Below are 16943 nucleotides of genomic sequence, written 5' to 3'. Positions count from 1 at the left end.
CAATCAATAGGAGTTTGAGTAAAGTGGCAGTCGAGCAAGCATCCTTCAGCTCTTATATGTGTTTGGGGCACCCCACCCTATGAACAGACGTACTGTATATCAACAAATTAGCCCTTTAAGGAAGGATCAACTAAAATTATTTGTTTAGACATTGTTATAAAAACAGCATAAGTCATTCATACAGTGGTCCAACACATATTCAGGTTAAATAGTCTAATAAATAAATAAATGGTTATAAAAACGTATTTATTGGTTTTAAATGTACCCTTTGGACGTTTGAACATTACAAATAGCAGTACTGTAATAAATACATACACAAAATTCCTGCTGTTAATAACCTGTAGTCTCTAACTGCTAACACTGTTGTGGTTACCCGTATAGGGTGGATGATGATAATCATTTGATATATTTCATGCAAGAGTTCAGAATCTCGATTCCATGAAGTTCTCGAAGTTGTGTCATGTATCTAAAAAGTACAAAGAAAGAATGGATTAGAAGTGTCAAGACAAGATGTCAACGCTTAAGGTCTTGTGAAGGTATGCAGGGTGTATCTAAATACTGGTAGCTAAACCAGTTCTGAGAAAATTACTACTAAAAATGTAATGTATGCTAAAAATTTACTAATATTTCCCTGTCTACAAAATATACCCAAAACAACTAAAGTGCGTGACAGCAATTGTATGACACAAGGTTAAAAATTTTATTAAACAAATAGTTTTTTTAAATTGGAATCACATATATATCAGCAGCATTACATTCAAATTATACAGACCAAAGCTAGGAAAGAAGATTTCTTACATTTAGAAATGGCGTTGGATGTGCAGAAGTTATGTAGAGGCTGGCACCTTTTCATAACTTTGGCGGATCCACCGCTAGCTATAGTGGATATAAACACCAGTCTTAATAAATGACCCCTTATGTCTGTATCCACCTGAAAAAAAGCTGTAAAGTCATGATCACTAGAGGGTCACACTTTCTCCTAAGTTGCAGTTCACTGCCTGTTGTCAGATCTAGCTGTGATACTGAACTGCTTGTACACTGCTTCTGAACATCACAGGAGCCTCCAACCTTTCTTTAAGTGTGTTTTATCCCTCCTTATCTGTTCTGTGAGCTCCAGAGCTGAAAACAAACATAGTGGGTAGTAATGGAAGTGAGGCCACTGCCATGAAAAATATTCTACAGTTTTCAAACCAGCACCTGTATCTGAATATTTTTATAATTGCATGTAATTAAAAATGTAGTATAGCAACTGAGTTATTCAATAAAATGTATCTGTATAGCGCCACCTGCTGTTTGTACTTTTTCTTATTTCTTTGTCCTGCTCACTGAGAAGGCCGCACATGCTCAGTTTCATCCTTCAACTGACTACCTGAGCTGTGATAGGGAGAGCATGGACACGACCCATTAGCTGCAGCAGAAAATACCCTCCCCTTAAGCTGTCAGCTTAATATAAATCTGAATGGAGAGATCTCTGGATCCATATGAGGTACAAGGCTGGTTCTCGCTTTGTTAGAAAGAGATTGTCATCTACTATATGAGTATATATGATGTCCGATTTTCATTTTTTACATTAATCATGGGATAACTCCTTTAATCCAATGGGAGATATATGTAAGCTCCCTCTAGTGGTGACTGCAGGCAGATAACATTTTATACTTTAAAATAGCGGTACTGAACGGCAAACCAAAATCTGAACTCAGCTGACAACAGCTGTCCATACTCTGCATAACTGCCATCGTAGATGGATAGGAGGAGTGCAGTGACTCCTCCAATCAGTCTATGACTGCAGGTCTTCTGTCAGAGATCATATGGAGATTGTGTGTGGTGGCATCTGGAATTGAAGAGGAGCCAGGAGAGGACACTATACATTTTATTTATTATTATCTGGTCTGGGATCTGAATTAACTTTAGAGGTCTGGACTGGGACCTTAATTACTTTCTAGGGTTTGAATGAGTTTGGGGGTCTTATCTGATGCCCGATTGAGTTTAGACATCTGGTCTGGTTCCTTAAGTAACTTTGGGGTCTGGTCTAAAATAATTTAGGGTCTGATCTGGTTAAGCTTTGATGCAAATAGTTCTACAAAGTTTGTGAAATGTTATCAAGATGACATATTTACTCAGCTGTGATTTAACTTTATGTTCCTATCATGTTTTTTACAGATGAGCGAGGTTTTCAAAATTCCATAAAGCTGCTTTGCCAAACTTCGACAATAAATTTGATTAGTTACAGTTACGAACCACCCCCTTCATTTAACCCCTCAGATGCCACGTTCAACACTGATCGCGGCATCTGAGAGTCACATTCCACAGGGAGTTAGTCAGTAATACAAAAAATATATATAGACTCAGACTTGTGATGTCGCCATGTCATCATCACTAATTACATCAACACGCCTACCCAGCGTGATGATGTGTTTTCTTCAATCAAGATGGGTGCAAAGGCCTCTCCGTGATCAAATGGATGAGGTGAGTATGTATTTTTTTTTTTGTTACCACCATTTCAAAAAAAATTGATTCATTACTATGAAGCATCAAGAAATTTGGATTTGTGACAAAATTCGGATCAAATTCCACTTTGTTAACTTTGATTCGCTCAACATTAATGTTTTTCATAAGGCTCCAATGCAGACCTATGAGTGTTCATGGTTATAATACAGTCATTTCTCTTACTAAGCCACAGAATGTCGAAAAGGGCCCAGATGTAACTTGATTACAGGATCTGACTACATTGTGTTTATTTGTAGTCAGTAAGCATAAAGACATATGGACATAGGTGTCGTTACAGGGGGGCAAGAGGGGGCAATTGCCCCCCCAGGTTATTTCTTGACCCCTCCGCATGCCCGCCTTTAAAACGCTGGCTGCTGCCACTAGTACAGCCAGCGCCGTCTTTAACGCGGGGCAAAAGGGGCAGCTGTCTTGGGCCCAGTTGCTCCTGGGGGGCCCAAGGTACCTGCCTCTTGAGCCTTGCTGGCCACTAATGTCGTGGGAGGCGGCGGCAGGGCATAGTCCATAGTCATCTGTATCGCCGTCCTCAGGGGTATTTTATATGGGGGAAGGGGGGAGAGGAACACTATGGGGGCTTCTACTGAGGCCACAAAGAAGGGATATTTTACATGGGGGGCTCTGTATTTTATACTGGGGCACATTATTATGGGTACTATGGGGAAGGGGAGAGAGGAGTACTATGAACTCATTTATGGGGGGCACTAAGAAGGGGTATTTTATACTTGCAAATTATGGGGGACACTGAGGGCATCTACTGGGGCACTATATATGGGGCATTTTATACTGGTACATTATGGGGGGCACTAGGAAGAAGGCTATGGGGCATTTACTGGGGGCACTATATAGGGGTATTTTATACTGGCGCATTATAGGGGCACTATGGGGACATTAGCTTAACTGGGGGGCATTAAAGGGGTATTTTTTGCACTGGCACATTATAAGGAGAAGTATTACTACTGAGGGGCATTATGATGGGCTTTATTACTACTGGAGGTCTATGGGGAACATGATTACTGGTATGGGCACTATGGGAGCATTATTACTTCTGGGGCACAGTGGGGAGTTGGGGACATGTTGGGGGCACTGTAGGAGCACTATTACTGCCATGTATTCTATAGTAGAGAATTATTCCTATTGGTGGGACTTTTGGGAGCACTATTACTGTGGGGGCACAGTATCAGCTTACCACAATTATTTTTTGGGGACGTTATGTTTACACTATTAGTGTCAGGCGCACTATTTGCTGGGCGCAGGTATTTTAGGTCACTGTGTACCAATAATTATTGAGGGGCACTATCTGCATGGTACTACTATTATCAGGGGGTTTATCTGTTTCTGCAGTACAGTATTGGCGAGCACAGTGGCACAGTATTGGGGGTGGTAGGATGATTTGTCCAGAAGAAAGGAGGATGATGGAAAAGTAGTAAACTAAGATTTTGTTTGTCAAACTGCAGAGACGAGAGATGGCTGAAAAATGGTGGTCTGGTCTGAAGGTCTGAAAGGAGAAGATGAGGAAAGAGAACATATACATCAAAGAGATGTCACTGGATGTAAGAGGTATGTGGCGCTGTATTACCCTGTATGTAGGGGTGGATGGAGGGGGTACTAGTACAGTACAATCTGCACAATACTGCAAGTTGTGCTTTTTTAATTTTTAAAATAATGGTACAGCCATTTTATTTGATACTTTTGTGCTGATTCTTTTTTTCCCCTCCATATTAAGGGACACTATGGTTACCAGAACCACAACAGCTAAACGTAGTAGTTCTGGTGTCTATAGCATGTCTCTGCAAGCTTTTTAATATAAACACTGCCTTTTCAGAAAAAAATGCAGTATTTATATTACTGCCAAGGAACACCTTTAGTGGCCACTCATCATTATTAAAGTATACTACTCTACGAGGTGTGTGGATTTTTTTTTTTGTGTGTGTGTGTGTTGTGGTGGAGGGCATGATTGCATGCTAGGGTGTGGGAAGGCGGGATCCAGGGGGTCCAAGTAAATTCTTGCCCAGGGTCCAATCAATATTTTAGACGGCCCTAAGTACAGCGGCGATCTGTCAGTTTTGCCAAACTGAAAGTACTGCCCATGCTGCCCACCCGCTTCACTACGGGCTCCTTGGCAGTCGGCGGCCTAGTGAATCTTCCCCGCCCACCTCAATTGCTATTGGCTGGGAAGGAGAGAGCAGCACTGCCATTGGCTTCCTGTGTATTTCAGCCTACCAGGGCTGCAGAGGCAGAAAAGAATGCGGCTTGGGGATTTAACATCAGGAAACATTGTTACGTGCCCCTCCCCGTGCCACCACGCCTAGAGGAAGAAGGCACGAGGACAGAGCACATCAGAACTGTAAGTACCTTTTCTATCTGCGATGCACCCCCGACCAGCGCACCCTGCGTTACAAGCACCCCTGACCAGTGCATCCTGAGTTATACGCACCCCTAACCTCCGCACTCTGCGTTACATGCACCCCTGACTGCCGCATTCTGAGTTACAAGCAGAATAAGTAGTATTGTTGCACACACCGACAACACGCACAGGGTTATTTCACAAAAGGGTGAAGAGTTTGGAGAAGTCAGGAGAAGTGAAAAATATAGGAAAACATAGCTGATTTGAAAAAAAAAAAAATATCCAATTCAGCTCACTTTTCTATTCAGTTATGTTGTCCTAGATTGTTCCCTTCTCCAAACTCTTCACCCTTTTGTGGACAAGCCTGTGAGCGTCTGTTCATTGGTCTTCTTTAGGGACATGTTTAACATATGGGATTATTTACACAGCCGTGGTGTTTGCTGAAACTGCTTTAAACTATAAAGAAAAGTTTTTGAGAGTGTTTCTCTCTTTCTCAGGTCTGAAGCAATGTCTTTTAGGTATTAGGTTAGTATAATAAAGGTATCCCTGCATATTGCAATACTCTCGTATTTTGTATACTTATTTATATATAGTTTTTTCGTTTTTTTCAGTAGTATGATTAAGTGGTGAAAATTATTAGTGCCCCCCCCCCCCATTTTTGACTGTGGTATCGTATGTGCCCCCCTATATATTGTTCCTAGAGTCGCCATTGCATATGGATCTAGAAGGAACTAAATACATAGAATTGCAGGATTTTGCTTTATTTTCATTATACACTCTCTAGATTAACACAAAAATTATAACAAAATTTTACATATCCTTAAAATTTATAGCTGAGAAACACAGGAGTTGAAACTAATTTCAAATCCCATCTCTTATAACAATATATATATATATATATATATATATATATAACTAAATGAATAAGCTCAATATGGTGGACCTAAACAAGAAATAATTATGATGGTGCCAGCACTAACTGGCAGGGTATAAAAGTGTTTCGTCGGGAATAATTTTTTCATAGACTAGCGTCTTTTAAATTTGAGAGTTTTTTTTTTTATCAGACACTTACCTTGTTTCTGCAGAACAGAGCTTCCCTAGCGCCCTAGCAGCATTCTCTTGCACAGAGGGTCTCTTGGAGTCTCCACCAGCATGGCTCAGAAGCAACTTAAGGATATCAGACTGTAACAAGGTTGAGGCTACTCCTGGTAGATCAAAGCAGTTTCCCAAACACAAAGCAGTGTTCCCAACTGTTATTTCATCCTTGGAACGTAGTAGGTTTACCAGGGTGCCAAATTCTAAAATATATATATATATACTGTAAATTAGGATATTTAACACAGCAACAAATATTTTAAAAAAACTGTTTTCTGATATCTCAGATGTTTTTCCATCTGAACATTTTTTTAAGAATTATGCAACTATTGTACAGACCATCACCCGCCAACTTCCTCATTTGTACTTTCCACTTCTTTCATTTACAACTACCCTCACCAATACCTTCTTTGTCATTGGTAATGGGTTTATCACTCTGCAAATCACTAAAAATGAGTGTTTGAAAAAATATCCTGATATAAAAGAACTTGTGAGCAAAATTATGCTTACAGGTCGACCAGCCTGTGACTGGTCAGACAAACTGACCCCAAAAAAGCCAGGTCTTGGTAACAACAACTCTCCATAATGATAGGATTTCAAGTGGCGACCACAGCAAAACGACACATCCATTAATAATCAATTTGCAAGCTACAGTAAAAAAACATCACCAAGGCCACTCTGCCTAATCATATGCATCCCAGTTGGTGGCCCAATCTCAGTGTGAAGGCTTGGAACTTAAACTGCAGGGAGAGGGCACCGCCATGTAAATTATGTTCTAGCGCACCAAATTCATAGTTAATTTGTTCTGTAGTTATTGTGCCATCAGTAATACAGGCAGTTGTAATTTTTCGCCGTCTACATCACTTTGCAGGTCACCAAGTTTCATAGCTAATCCCTTCTGTTAGCTGTGGAATTACTGTGTGTCAGTATAACCGGTCAATAAAAGGATCAGGTCTAATTTATCACCTGGGACTTAACCTTGCAGTGCCCGAATATTCAAATAGCAGCCCCATGACAGATCTTCCATTTAAGAATTATGTAGGCCACTGTCTTCTTGGAAACTTGAGTTGCAGTAGAAATGTCTTTGCACCCTTCTCCAGATCTGTACCGCCACATATTCTCTGAGCTTTACAGGCAGTTCTTTCCTCCTCAAGCCTTGTTTTTGCTCTGATATACTGTACATTGCTAGCTGTGAGACATTATATAGACAGCTGTGTCTTTCCAAATCCAATCAACTGAATTTACACAGGTGGACTCTAATCGGGTTTAGAAACATTGCAAAGATGATTAACCCTTTCTGGAACTCTGCTATACAGGTACGTGGAAGTACGGTCTTTAAAACCTGGTTCCTGCTTGTAAGCAAATCGGACAAAAATAGGACATGTTATATTTTTTTTTGCAGGCCACGGAACGGAGCAACGGATGCGGACAGCACACAGCATCTTTTGCAACCCCATTGAAGTGAAAGTGGGTCTGCATCCGAGCCGCAAAAACTGCGGCTCGGATGAAGACCAAAACAACGGCCGTATGCATGAGGCCAAATAGAAATGATTGCATGATGATTGCATATTGTTAGGCCCTTGCCTGATTCCCCATTTTTTCATTGATCACCTCCCCCAAAAAATTAAGTCACACACACTACTTATGATATCAGTAGGGACTACAGATCGTCCCACAAGACATGAGCCCTCACACAGCTCTGTATACATAACTATTGAAAACGTCAGAATATCAGAATATTGTGATAAAAAGAAAACTAATTATTGGGGTCATTTTTCAAACTGGTGTAAAGTAGAACAGGCTTAGTTGCCCATAGCAACCAATCAGATTCCACCTTTCATTTTCCAAAGGAGCTGTCAAAATGAAAGATGGGATCTGATTGGTTGCTATGGGCAACTAAGCCAGTTCTACTTTACACCAGTTTGATAAATGACCCCATATGTTTTCAGTATTAAAACTATAAAAAATTTGGTTTAGTCGTGATCGTACTGACCCAGAAACCTGTGTTGGAATTATTTCCAGCTTCCCCCTACACCGTAATCACTTGGTACCGAATGTTTTAGTCCCATCAGACCTGTAGCTGAGTTGCATGTTACATGTGGTACACCTGGTCAAACCTCTCATTTCACGTTATAAGTCCACAGTATATTTATTCTTCTGTTTTCTCTTTTATAATATTGGGGTAGATTTAAGGATCCTGTCTAAGGTTTACACAGCATTAACTTAGACAGGCAGACTAAGAATGCACCAGATTTATCACAGCGGTTCATGCTGTATGATAAATTAGGTGCGTGTTGCTGGACACATTTAGACACTTTTGTCTTATTTTACAACTGGGACATTAAAGGGGTACTCCGGGATTTTACTATTGATGACCTATCCTCAGGATAGGTCAATTGATATCAGATTGGTGGGCATCTGACACCCAACACCAACGCCTATCAGATGTATGAAGGAAAGGTGCTTTGCCATGGGCATAGCAGCGACAGGAAGAGAGAGGGGAGACGGAACGTGCACACTGCGCACGCCGTCTCCACAAACATCTAATCGGCAGGGGTTATCTCACATATTACATCTGCCTTTCATTGTCTCTCAGTGAGCATTCAACATCCTACCAGCTTGAACATATCAATTGGCTAATGTCAAAGGGGTTGTCCCACTAAAAATATTCATCATTTTTTTTTTATATCAGCGCACCTGAAACTGAATACTCATGTAATTGCACAGAATAAAAATTATAGAATAGCGACTGAGTTATTCAACAAAATATATCTGTATAGCGCCACCTGCTGTTTGTTCTTTTCCTTATTTCTCAGTCCACCTCAGCAAGGTGGACTCACATGCTCAGTTCTATGCCACCAGCAGTGACTACTATTAGAAGCTGCAGGGAGAGAGCTGCTGCAGAAAGGACCCATCCCCTCAGCTCTGATAAGGAGAGAGCTGCAGCAAAAAGGACACATCGCTGAGCAACAACACTCCCTCTGAGCTGCCAACTTGAAATAAATCTTTCAGAGCAATTACAGCAATGCATAGGGAGATCTCTGGATCCATGTGAGGTCCAGGGCTGGTTCTAGCTTTGTTAGAAAGAGATTGTCATGTACTATATGATGTCTCATTTAAAAAAAAAATTACGTTAATCATGGGGATAACCCATTTAATGTCATTGCAGGAGAATGGAATATTTTTGGTTTTTAACCCCTTAAGGACCAGGCTCATTTTCACCTTAAGGACCAGGCCATTTTTTGCAAATCTGACCAGTGTCACTTTAAGTGCTTATAACTTTAAAATGCTTTGACTTACCCAGGCCGTTCTGAGATTGTTTTTCCGTCACATATTGTACTTCATGACACTGCTAAAATTGGGTCAAAAAAGTTAATTTTTTTTGCATAAAAAAATACATTTTTTACCAAAGATTTTGAAAAATTAGCAAATTTCAAAGTCTCAGTTTCTCTACTTCTGTAATACATAGTAATACCCCCAAAAATTGTGATGACTTTACATTCCCCATATGTCTACTTCATGTTTGTAGCATTTTGGGAATGATATTTTATTTTTTGGGGATGTTACAAGGCTTAGAAGTTTAGAAGCAAATTTTGAAATTTTTGAGAAATCTTCAAAATCCCACTTTTTATGGACCAGTTCAGGTTTGAAGTCATATTGTGAGGCTTAGATAATAGAAACCTCCCAAAAATGACCCCATTCTAAAAACTACACCCCTCAAGGTATTCAAAACTGTTTTTTCAAACTTTATTAACCCTTTAGGTCTTCCACAAGAGTTAATGGCAGATGGAGAAACAATTTTGAAATTTCTATTTTTTGGAAAATTTTCCAATATAATCAATTTTTTCCAGGAGTAAAACAAGGGTTAACTGCCAAACAATACTCAAAATGGGTTGCCCTGATTCTGTAGTTTGCAGAAACACCCCATATGTGGTCGTAAACTACTGTTTGGCCGAACGAGAGCACATAGAAGGAGGGGAACACCATATGGGTTTTGGAAGGCAGATTTTGCAGGACTGGTTTTGTTTATACCATGTCCCATTTGAAGCCCCCTGTTGCACCCCTAGAATAGAAATTTCAAAAAAGTGACTCCATCTAAGAAAGTACACCCCTCAAGGTATTCAAAACTGGGTTTACAAACTTTGTTAACCCTTTAGGTGTTCCACAAGAGTTAATGGCAGATGGAGAAACAATTTTGAAATTTCTATTTTTTGGAAAATTTTCCAATATAATCAATTTTTTCCAGGAGTAAAACAAGGGTTAACTGCCAAACAACACTCAAAATGGGTTGCCCTGATTCTGTCGTTTGCAGAAACACCCCATATGTGGTCGTAAACTACTGTTTGGCCGAACGGGAGCACATAGAAGGAGGGGAACACCATATGGGTTTTGGAAGGCAGATTTTGCAGGACTGGTTTTGTTTATACCATGTCCCATTTGAAGCCCCCTGTTGCACCCCTAGAATAGAAATTTCAAAAAAGTGACTCCATCTAAGAAAGTACACCCCTCAAGGTATTCAAAACTGGGTTTACAAACTTTATTAACCCTTTAGGTCTTCCACAAGAGTTAATGGCAGATGGAGAAACAATTTTGAAATTTCTATTTTTTGGAAAATTTTCCAATATAATCAATTTTTTCCAGGAGTAAAACAAGGGTTAACTGCCAAACAACACTCAAAATGGGTTGCCCTGATTCTGTAGTTTGCAGAAACACCCCATATGTGGTGGTAAACTACTATTTGGCTAAACGGCAGGACATAGAAGAAGGGGAATGTCATATGGTTTTTGGAAGGCAGATTTTGCTGGACTGGTTTATTTACACCATGTACCCTTTCAAGCCCCCTGATGCACCCCTAGAGTAGAAACTCCATAAAAGTGACCCCATCTAGGAAACTACGGGATAAGGTGGTTGTTGTTTTGGGACTATTTTTGGGGTAAATTTGATTTTTGGTTGCTCTATATTACTCTTTTTTGAGGCAATGTAACAAAAAAATTAAACTCTAAAATTGTTTCTACATTCGCTATTTAGTTTTGTGGAACACCTAAAGGGTTAACATAGTTTGTAAAGTAACTTTTGAATACCTTGAGGGGTGTAGTTTCTTAGATGGGGTCACTTCTTTGGAGTTTCTAGTCTAGGCTACATCAGGGGGGGCTTCTAATGGGACATGGTGTAAAAAAAAAAAATGTCCATCAAAATCTGCCTTCCAGAAACCGTATGGAGTTCCCTTCGTTCCATGCCCTGCCGTGCGGCTATATAGCCATTTACGACCACATATGAGGTGTTTCTGCAAACTACAGAATTGGGGCAATAAATGTTTAGTTTTGTTTGGCTGTTAACCCTTGCTTTATTACCGGCAAAATGGATTTAAATTGAAATTTTGCCCAAAAATAGGTACTTTGGCACCGTTTTTAATTTATATTTTTAACACGGTTCATCCGAGGCGTTTGGTAAAAAGTTATTTTTATAGCGACGACTTTTACGCACGCGACGATGCCCAATATGTATGGCTCTCAGACTTTAGAGACACTAAGCCGGCATCCTAAAACTGCGGCCCTCCAGATGTTGTAAAACTACAATTCCCACCATGCCCTTGATGATGGCTGTAGGTTGTCTGGGCATGCTGGGAGTTATAGTTTTACAACATCTGGAGGGCCGCAGTTTGAGGATGCCTGCACTAAAACTAATATTTTTTGGGGAAAGAAAAATTGTTTTCGTGTCTCCAAAGTCTGAGAGCCATAGTGTTTTATGTTCTCTAGTGAACTGTTGGGGATTATAAAAATGTAGTACTCCATGGAAGTAGTGATACTCCCTGAAGCAATCGATAATGCAGAGGCCCGGATGATCGGGGCACGTGTCACATTGAGTAGTGGTGTCCTTCCGTATCCCCCTCTTGTGACACACTCTGCACTTTTTTTGGGTTTGTCCCTTCTTTCCAGTATGGGGGACCACACCTGCAAAGTGTTGGCCAGGGACGATCCGGGCGCCTCCAGTTCCCAAGGTACTCCGGCCTGCTCTTTCCCGGTCCGAAAAGATCAGGTCCTTGAGGACTGCCTCATAGAATTGGAGGAATGTCCCTGTGCTGCCAGCGCTTCGGGATAGTACAAAAGAGTTGTACATGGCAACCTGCACCAAGTAGACCGCAACTTTTTTGTACCATGCCCGGGTTTTGCGCATGGCGTTATATTGCGTGAGGACTTGATCAGAGAGATCAACTCCTCCCATATACCGATTGTAGTCGACGATACAATCGGGCTTGAGGACCGTTGCCGCGGTACCTCGAACAGGGACTGGGGTGGTGCTGTTACCGTGGATTGTGGACAGCATAAGGACATCCCTCTTGTCCTTATACCTGACCAGCAACAGGTTTCCACTGGTAAGTGCACGGGTCTCACCCCTGGGGATAGGTACCTGGAGGGGGTAGGCAGGGAGGCCGCGTTGATTTTTCCGCACGGTCCCACAAGCGAACGTGGATCTGGCGGCAAGGGACCTGAACAAGGGAATGCTGGTATAAAAGTTATCCACGTACAAGTGGTAACCACTATCCAGCAGTGGGTACATAAGGTCCCACACGAGTTTCCCGCTAACACCCAGAGTGGGGGGACATTCTGGGGGTTGAATACGGGAATCTCGCCCCTCGTACACACGAAATTTGTAAGTGTACCCTGAGGTACTCTCACAAATTTTGTATAGCTTCACGCCATACCTCGCCCGCTTTGTGGGAATATATTGGCGGAAACTGAGTCTCCCCTTGAACGCAACGAGAAACTCATCAACCGCGACCTCCCTTCCAGGTACGTAGGCCTGCTGAAATGTGGCCCCAAAGTGATCGATGACCGGCCGTATCTTATACAGCCGGTCATAGGCAGGATCACCTCGGGGTGGACATGCTGCATTATCGGAATAATGTAGACATTTCCGGATGGCCTCAAACCGGTGACGTATCATGACCATACTGTACAGTGGGGTCTGGTACAGGACATCCCCACTCCAGTATTGCCTGACACTGGGTTTTTGGACAAGTGGCAGGGGGGGTTAGGGTTAGATGGATAGATGGAAGTTTGGAATAAAAGTACTTTTTTTTTTTTTTTTTCCTAACTTACTTTTCCCTTCTTTCCCTGCCTAACGGTGCCTCTCCCTCACTGACCCTAACCTACCTGGGTTACGATGGGTGCAGGAGGGTGATGGATGCCGATTAGGGGGACACAGGAGCTGGTGCTGGACGATGCTGCACGGTCAGGGTGCTGGACAGGAAGAGGAGGGGAGAGAGGAGTGCAGGAAGTTTGAATCTCGCGCCTCTCTCCCCTGCACCAATCAGCACCCTGGACAGCAGCATTCAGCACCAGGGCGGCCAGCACCGCCTCCTCAAATCCTCGGACTGCGATTGGTGGTGTAAAATTACGCCACCGATCGCAGTCTTTTTCCGGTTCATCGGGTCACAGGACACCCGAATGGACCGGAAACGCAGAAAACCGCAGGTCTGAATTGACCTGCGGTTTTCTGCGATCGCGGATACGGGGGGGTCCAATGACCCCCCCCCCCTGCGTTGTTACGGGATGCCGGCTGAATGATTTCAGCCGAAATCCCGTTCCGATTAACCCCCGCGGCGCCGGAATTACATTTTTAAGTCAGGACGTACCGGTACGTCCTCGGTCCGTAAGGACTCGGGAAATAGGGCGTACCGGTACGTCCTCGATCCTTAAGGGGTTAAAATAGTTTGTTTCTAAGCAAAGTTTGCCACGAAAAAAGTAAATATTCCTTCAATGTTTCACTTTACACATTTGTAACTGGACAAACTTCACTAGTCATGATAAATCTTCTCATAAGGCATTGTCAGACACACTATGGATTTCCAGGTGCTATACAATCCTAACATGCAAAGCATACTGTCAAAAATAGTAACGCTCGACACAGAGCACGGTCAACTGATAGAGCGTGCTGGGAAATCTAATTCAAAACAGATGGAGAGGCACAGGTTTCCCACCAAGGTCTATACAACCATGACAGTAAGTGTTATCATACACATTACATCTGTCTCTCAGGGAGCCTTAAACATCTTGCTTGAAGGTTTGCGTGAATTTCTGTGGATGTCATGAAGAGAATAAGTAATAAAATTTTATAAAAAGTGAAATTTTATACAAGTAACTGGTTAAAAATGTATGTATTTATGCAGTTGCACTCTATTGAAAGACAAATAAAGAGAAGACTAAGTTCAGCTACCTTTGGGTTCAATAATTAATTAGGAAGTTTGCTCTTTTGCTCTTACTCAGTTTTTTTGAATTACTTGGTAGCATCGAATGATAAATTATGTGCAAAGAAGACAGAAAATAGATAAATGTCTGCATCGGCAATCAGATTGAGTAGATTTATAACCCTTTGTGGAATGCTTAGTCTACTGGCAGCTTAAACAGGGTCCACCCCAGACAGAGATCATAGATACCTACTTCCCCTTTAGATATATGTTCTCTAGACTTGACCAAGCATGTATGGATTGGAAAAGGGGTGAAAATTGTTTTCAGACAACTCAGTTACCAGCTTATCTCCCGCAGATATGTTCAAAACCAACTGCCTAAGTTCCACCAAAATCTGCTACATGAAGAGAGTTGGGAGGTCCCCAATACACACTCAAAGGTCAGTCCTCTCAAAATCAGTAGGATCAGCCAATATAATGTATATGATATAGTGTTGAGCGAGAATGCTCGGCCGAACACCATTTTGACTCGAGCATCGCGATGCTCGGCACATCACGGTGTTCGGCCGAACAACGCTTGTGCTCGAAGGCAATGCTCAAGTTTCCTCCCCGCACGTTTGTTGGCTTCTACACAGTCAATAAACGTGAGGGGAAGTACTGGCACTCACTGTAATCTGTAGCCATGTTGGTTACTGGCATTACAGTGATTGGCTGTCCGGAACGCGTCATCGGGTGCTAAATAGCACCCAATGACACGTGGTTCGGCTCAGTCTTAGTCAAGGAGAGCTGCAGCAGAAGGGACAGATGGTGTATGGACAGGATTTTTTTTTGTCAGGCGGGCTTTACTGTTGAAAGGTGTTAGAGACCCAAAATTCCTTTTAAAGAACTATTGTTTTATCTGGCTGCAATATATATTATTAGCTCAACCTGCGCTAAACTGCGTGCAATTGTTTGGCCGTTGCTGACAGTGACACAACCTCTGCTACATCTGTTGTGTTACATTTGCAGATCCTAAATATCAGACATTCAGCGCAATTGTTTGGCCGCTGCTGACAGCGACTTTACCTGCGCTACATCTCCTAAATATCTGTGTCATTCAGTGTAATTTTTTCTTAGTCGTTGGTGACAGCGACATTACCTGCGGTACATCTGCTGTATAACGTTTGCACATCCTACATATCTGTGTCATTCAGAGTAATTTTTTCTTAGCCACTGGTGACAGCGACATTTCCTGAACTGCATCTCCTGTATGACAATTGCGCATTTTAAATATCTGTGACATTCAGTGTATTTATTTGCGCATACACTTACAAAACTTGCACTACTGCACGTGTGACATACTTGCAAGCATATATACCGTTTAATATGCTCAAAGCGAGCAGCAAGGGATGGGGAAGTGGCCGTGCTGCTGATGGTGCATGCAGAGGCCGTGGCCCTGGGCGTAGTGAAACTGTGCTTGCTGCCAGAGAACAAGAAACACTCATCCACTATACCTAGCTTCATGTCCCAGTCAAAGTCACATCAGTGAGACCAAGTGGTCGGTTGGATTGCAGCAGATAATGCTTCCAGTCGGTTAAGCACCACCCTGTCTTCCACAAAATCCAGTCTCAGTAGCCAAGAGTCTGGTCAACAGAATCCTCACCCTGATCCTTATTCCTGCCACCATGGAGAGTCTTGGCAAACAAGTGATCCCACACTCAGATATTCCAAGGAGCTCTTTTCAGCGCAATTCCTTGATTTGGAGATCTTGTGCACTGATTCCCAAACTCTTGAGCATTCACAGTCAGAAGAAGATGACGGTCGGGAACGGCAATTAGTATTTCACAAGGTGGATGATGATGATAAGACACAGTTGCCAATAAGTCAACGGCAATTAGTGTCTCAAGAGGTTGATGATGGGGATGAGACACAGTTGTCAATAAGTGAGGTTCTTGTTAGGTCAAGTAAGGAGGATGACCAGAGTGAGGAAGTGGAAGAGGATGTGATGGACGATGAAATCACTGACCCAACCTGGGATGGTGGCAAGCCAAGCGAGGATAGCAGTACGGAGGGGGGGGGGGATCCGCAACAGGCTGGAAGAATCAGTGAGGTGGCAAAATGGAGAAGGAGGGCCACACCAAACAGGCCTGCAACTGTTCACTGAAGCACCCTCTTGCGGCAATCTCCCTTGCCAAGGGTTAGATGATCCGCAGTCTGGCACTTTTTTGAGGAAATTGCGTACGATAAAAGAATTGTCATTTGTAACCTGTGCCGTACCAAAATGAGCAGGGACATGAACACTAGCAAACTCACCATCATAATCCGCCACATGGCATCAAAGCACTCTAATAGGTGGGCTGAACGCCTGGGTCCACAATCCGTGTATGCCGGTCACACCACTGCCTCCTCTTGCCCTGTGTTACGTGCTGGCCAATCCCCTGTCGAAGACGCAGACCCGGATGCCTCACGCCATGCACCTGGACCTTCGCAAACACCATTAGCTAGCACATCCACTTCTGTGTCCCAGCGCAGCGTACAGATGTCCATACCCCAGGCCTTTGAACGAAAGCGCAAATACCCAGCCACCCACCCACAGGCCATAGCGATAAATGCGCACCTTTCCAAATTGCTGGCCCTGGAAATGTTGCCATTTAGGCTTGTGGACACAGAGGCTTTCCGCCGCCTGATGGCAGCGGCCGTCCCTCGTTATTCAGTCCCCAGCCGCCACTATTTTTCCCGGTGTGCCGTCCCCGCCTTACACCAGTATGTGTCCCATAACATCACCCGTGCCCTGACCAATGTAGTTATTGGGATGGTCCACTTAACGACTAA

At 42.7% G+C, this 16943-nt stretch overlaps 1 protein-coding gene across 1 annotated transcript in view; it reads right to left on the bottom strand.

Moving 5' to 3' along the window:
- Window positions 1-364: 364 nt before the first annotated feature.
- Window positions 365-16943, bottom strand: part of TTC12 (tetratricopeptide repeat domain 12) — a 146549-nt gene continuing 129970 nt past the window's right edge. The window contains exons 21-22 of the mRNA XM_044278447.1: window positions 5922-6147; window positions 365-466 (exon numbers count right to left, since the gene is read on the bottom strand). Coding sequence (XP_044134382.1) covers window positions 397-466; window positions 5922-6147 — 296 coding nt within the window. The 3' untranslated portion in view covers window positions 365-396. The remainder of the gene's footprint in view (window positions 467-5921; window positions 6148-16943) is intronic.

This window comes from Bufo gargarizans, chromosome 2 (genome assembly GCF_014858855.1).
Source record: "Bufo gargarizans isolate SCDJY-AF-19 chromosome 2, ASM1485885v1, whole genome shotgun sequence".
NCBI lineage: Eukaryota > Metazoa > Chordata > Amphibia > Anura > Bufonidae > Bufo > Bufo gargarizans.
The sequence above is the reverse complement of the archived record's forward strand: the minus strand, read 5'-3'. Positions and strand labels throughout refer to the sequence as shown.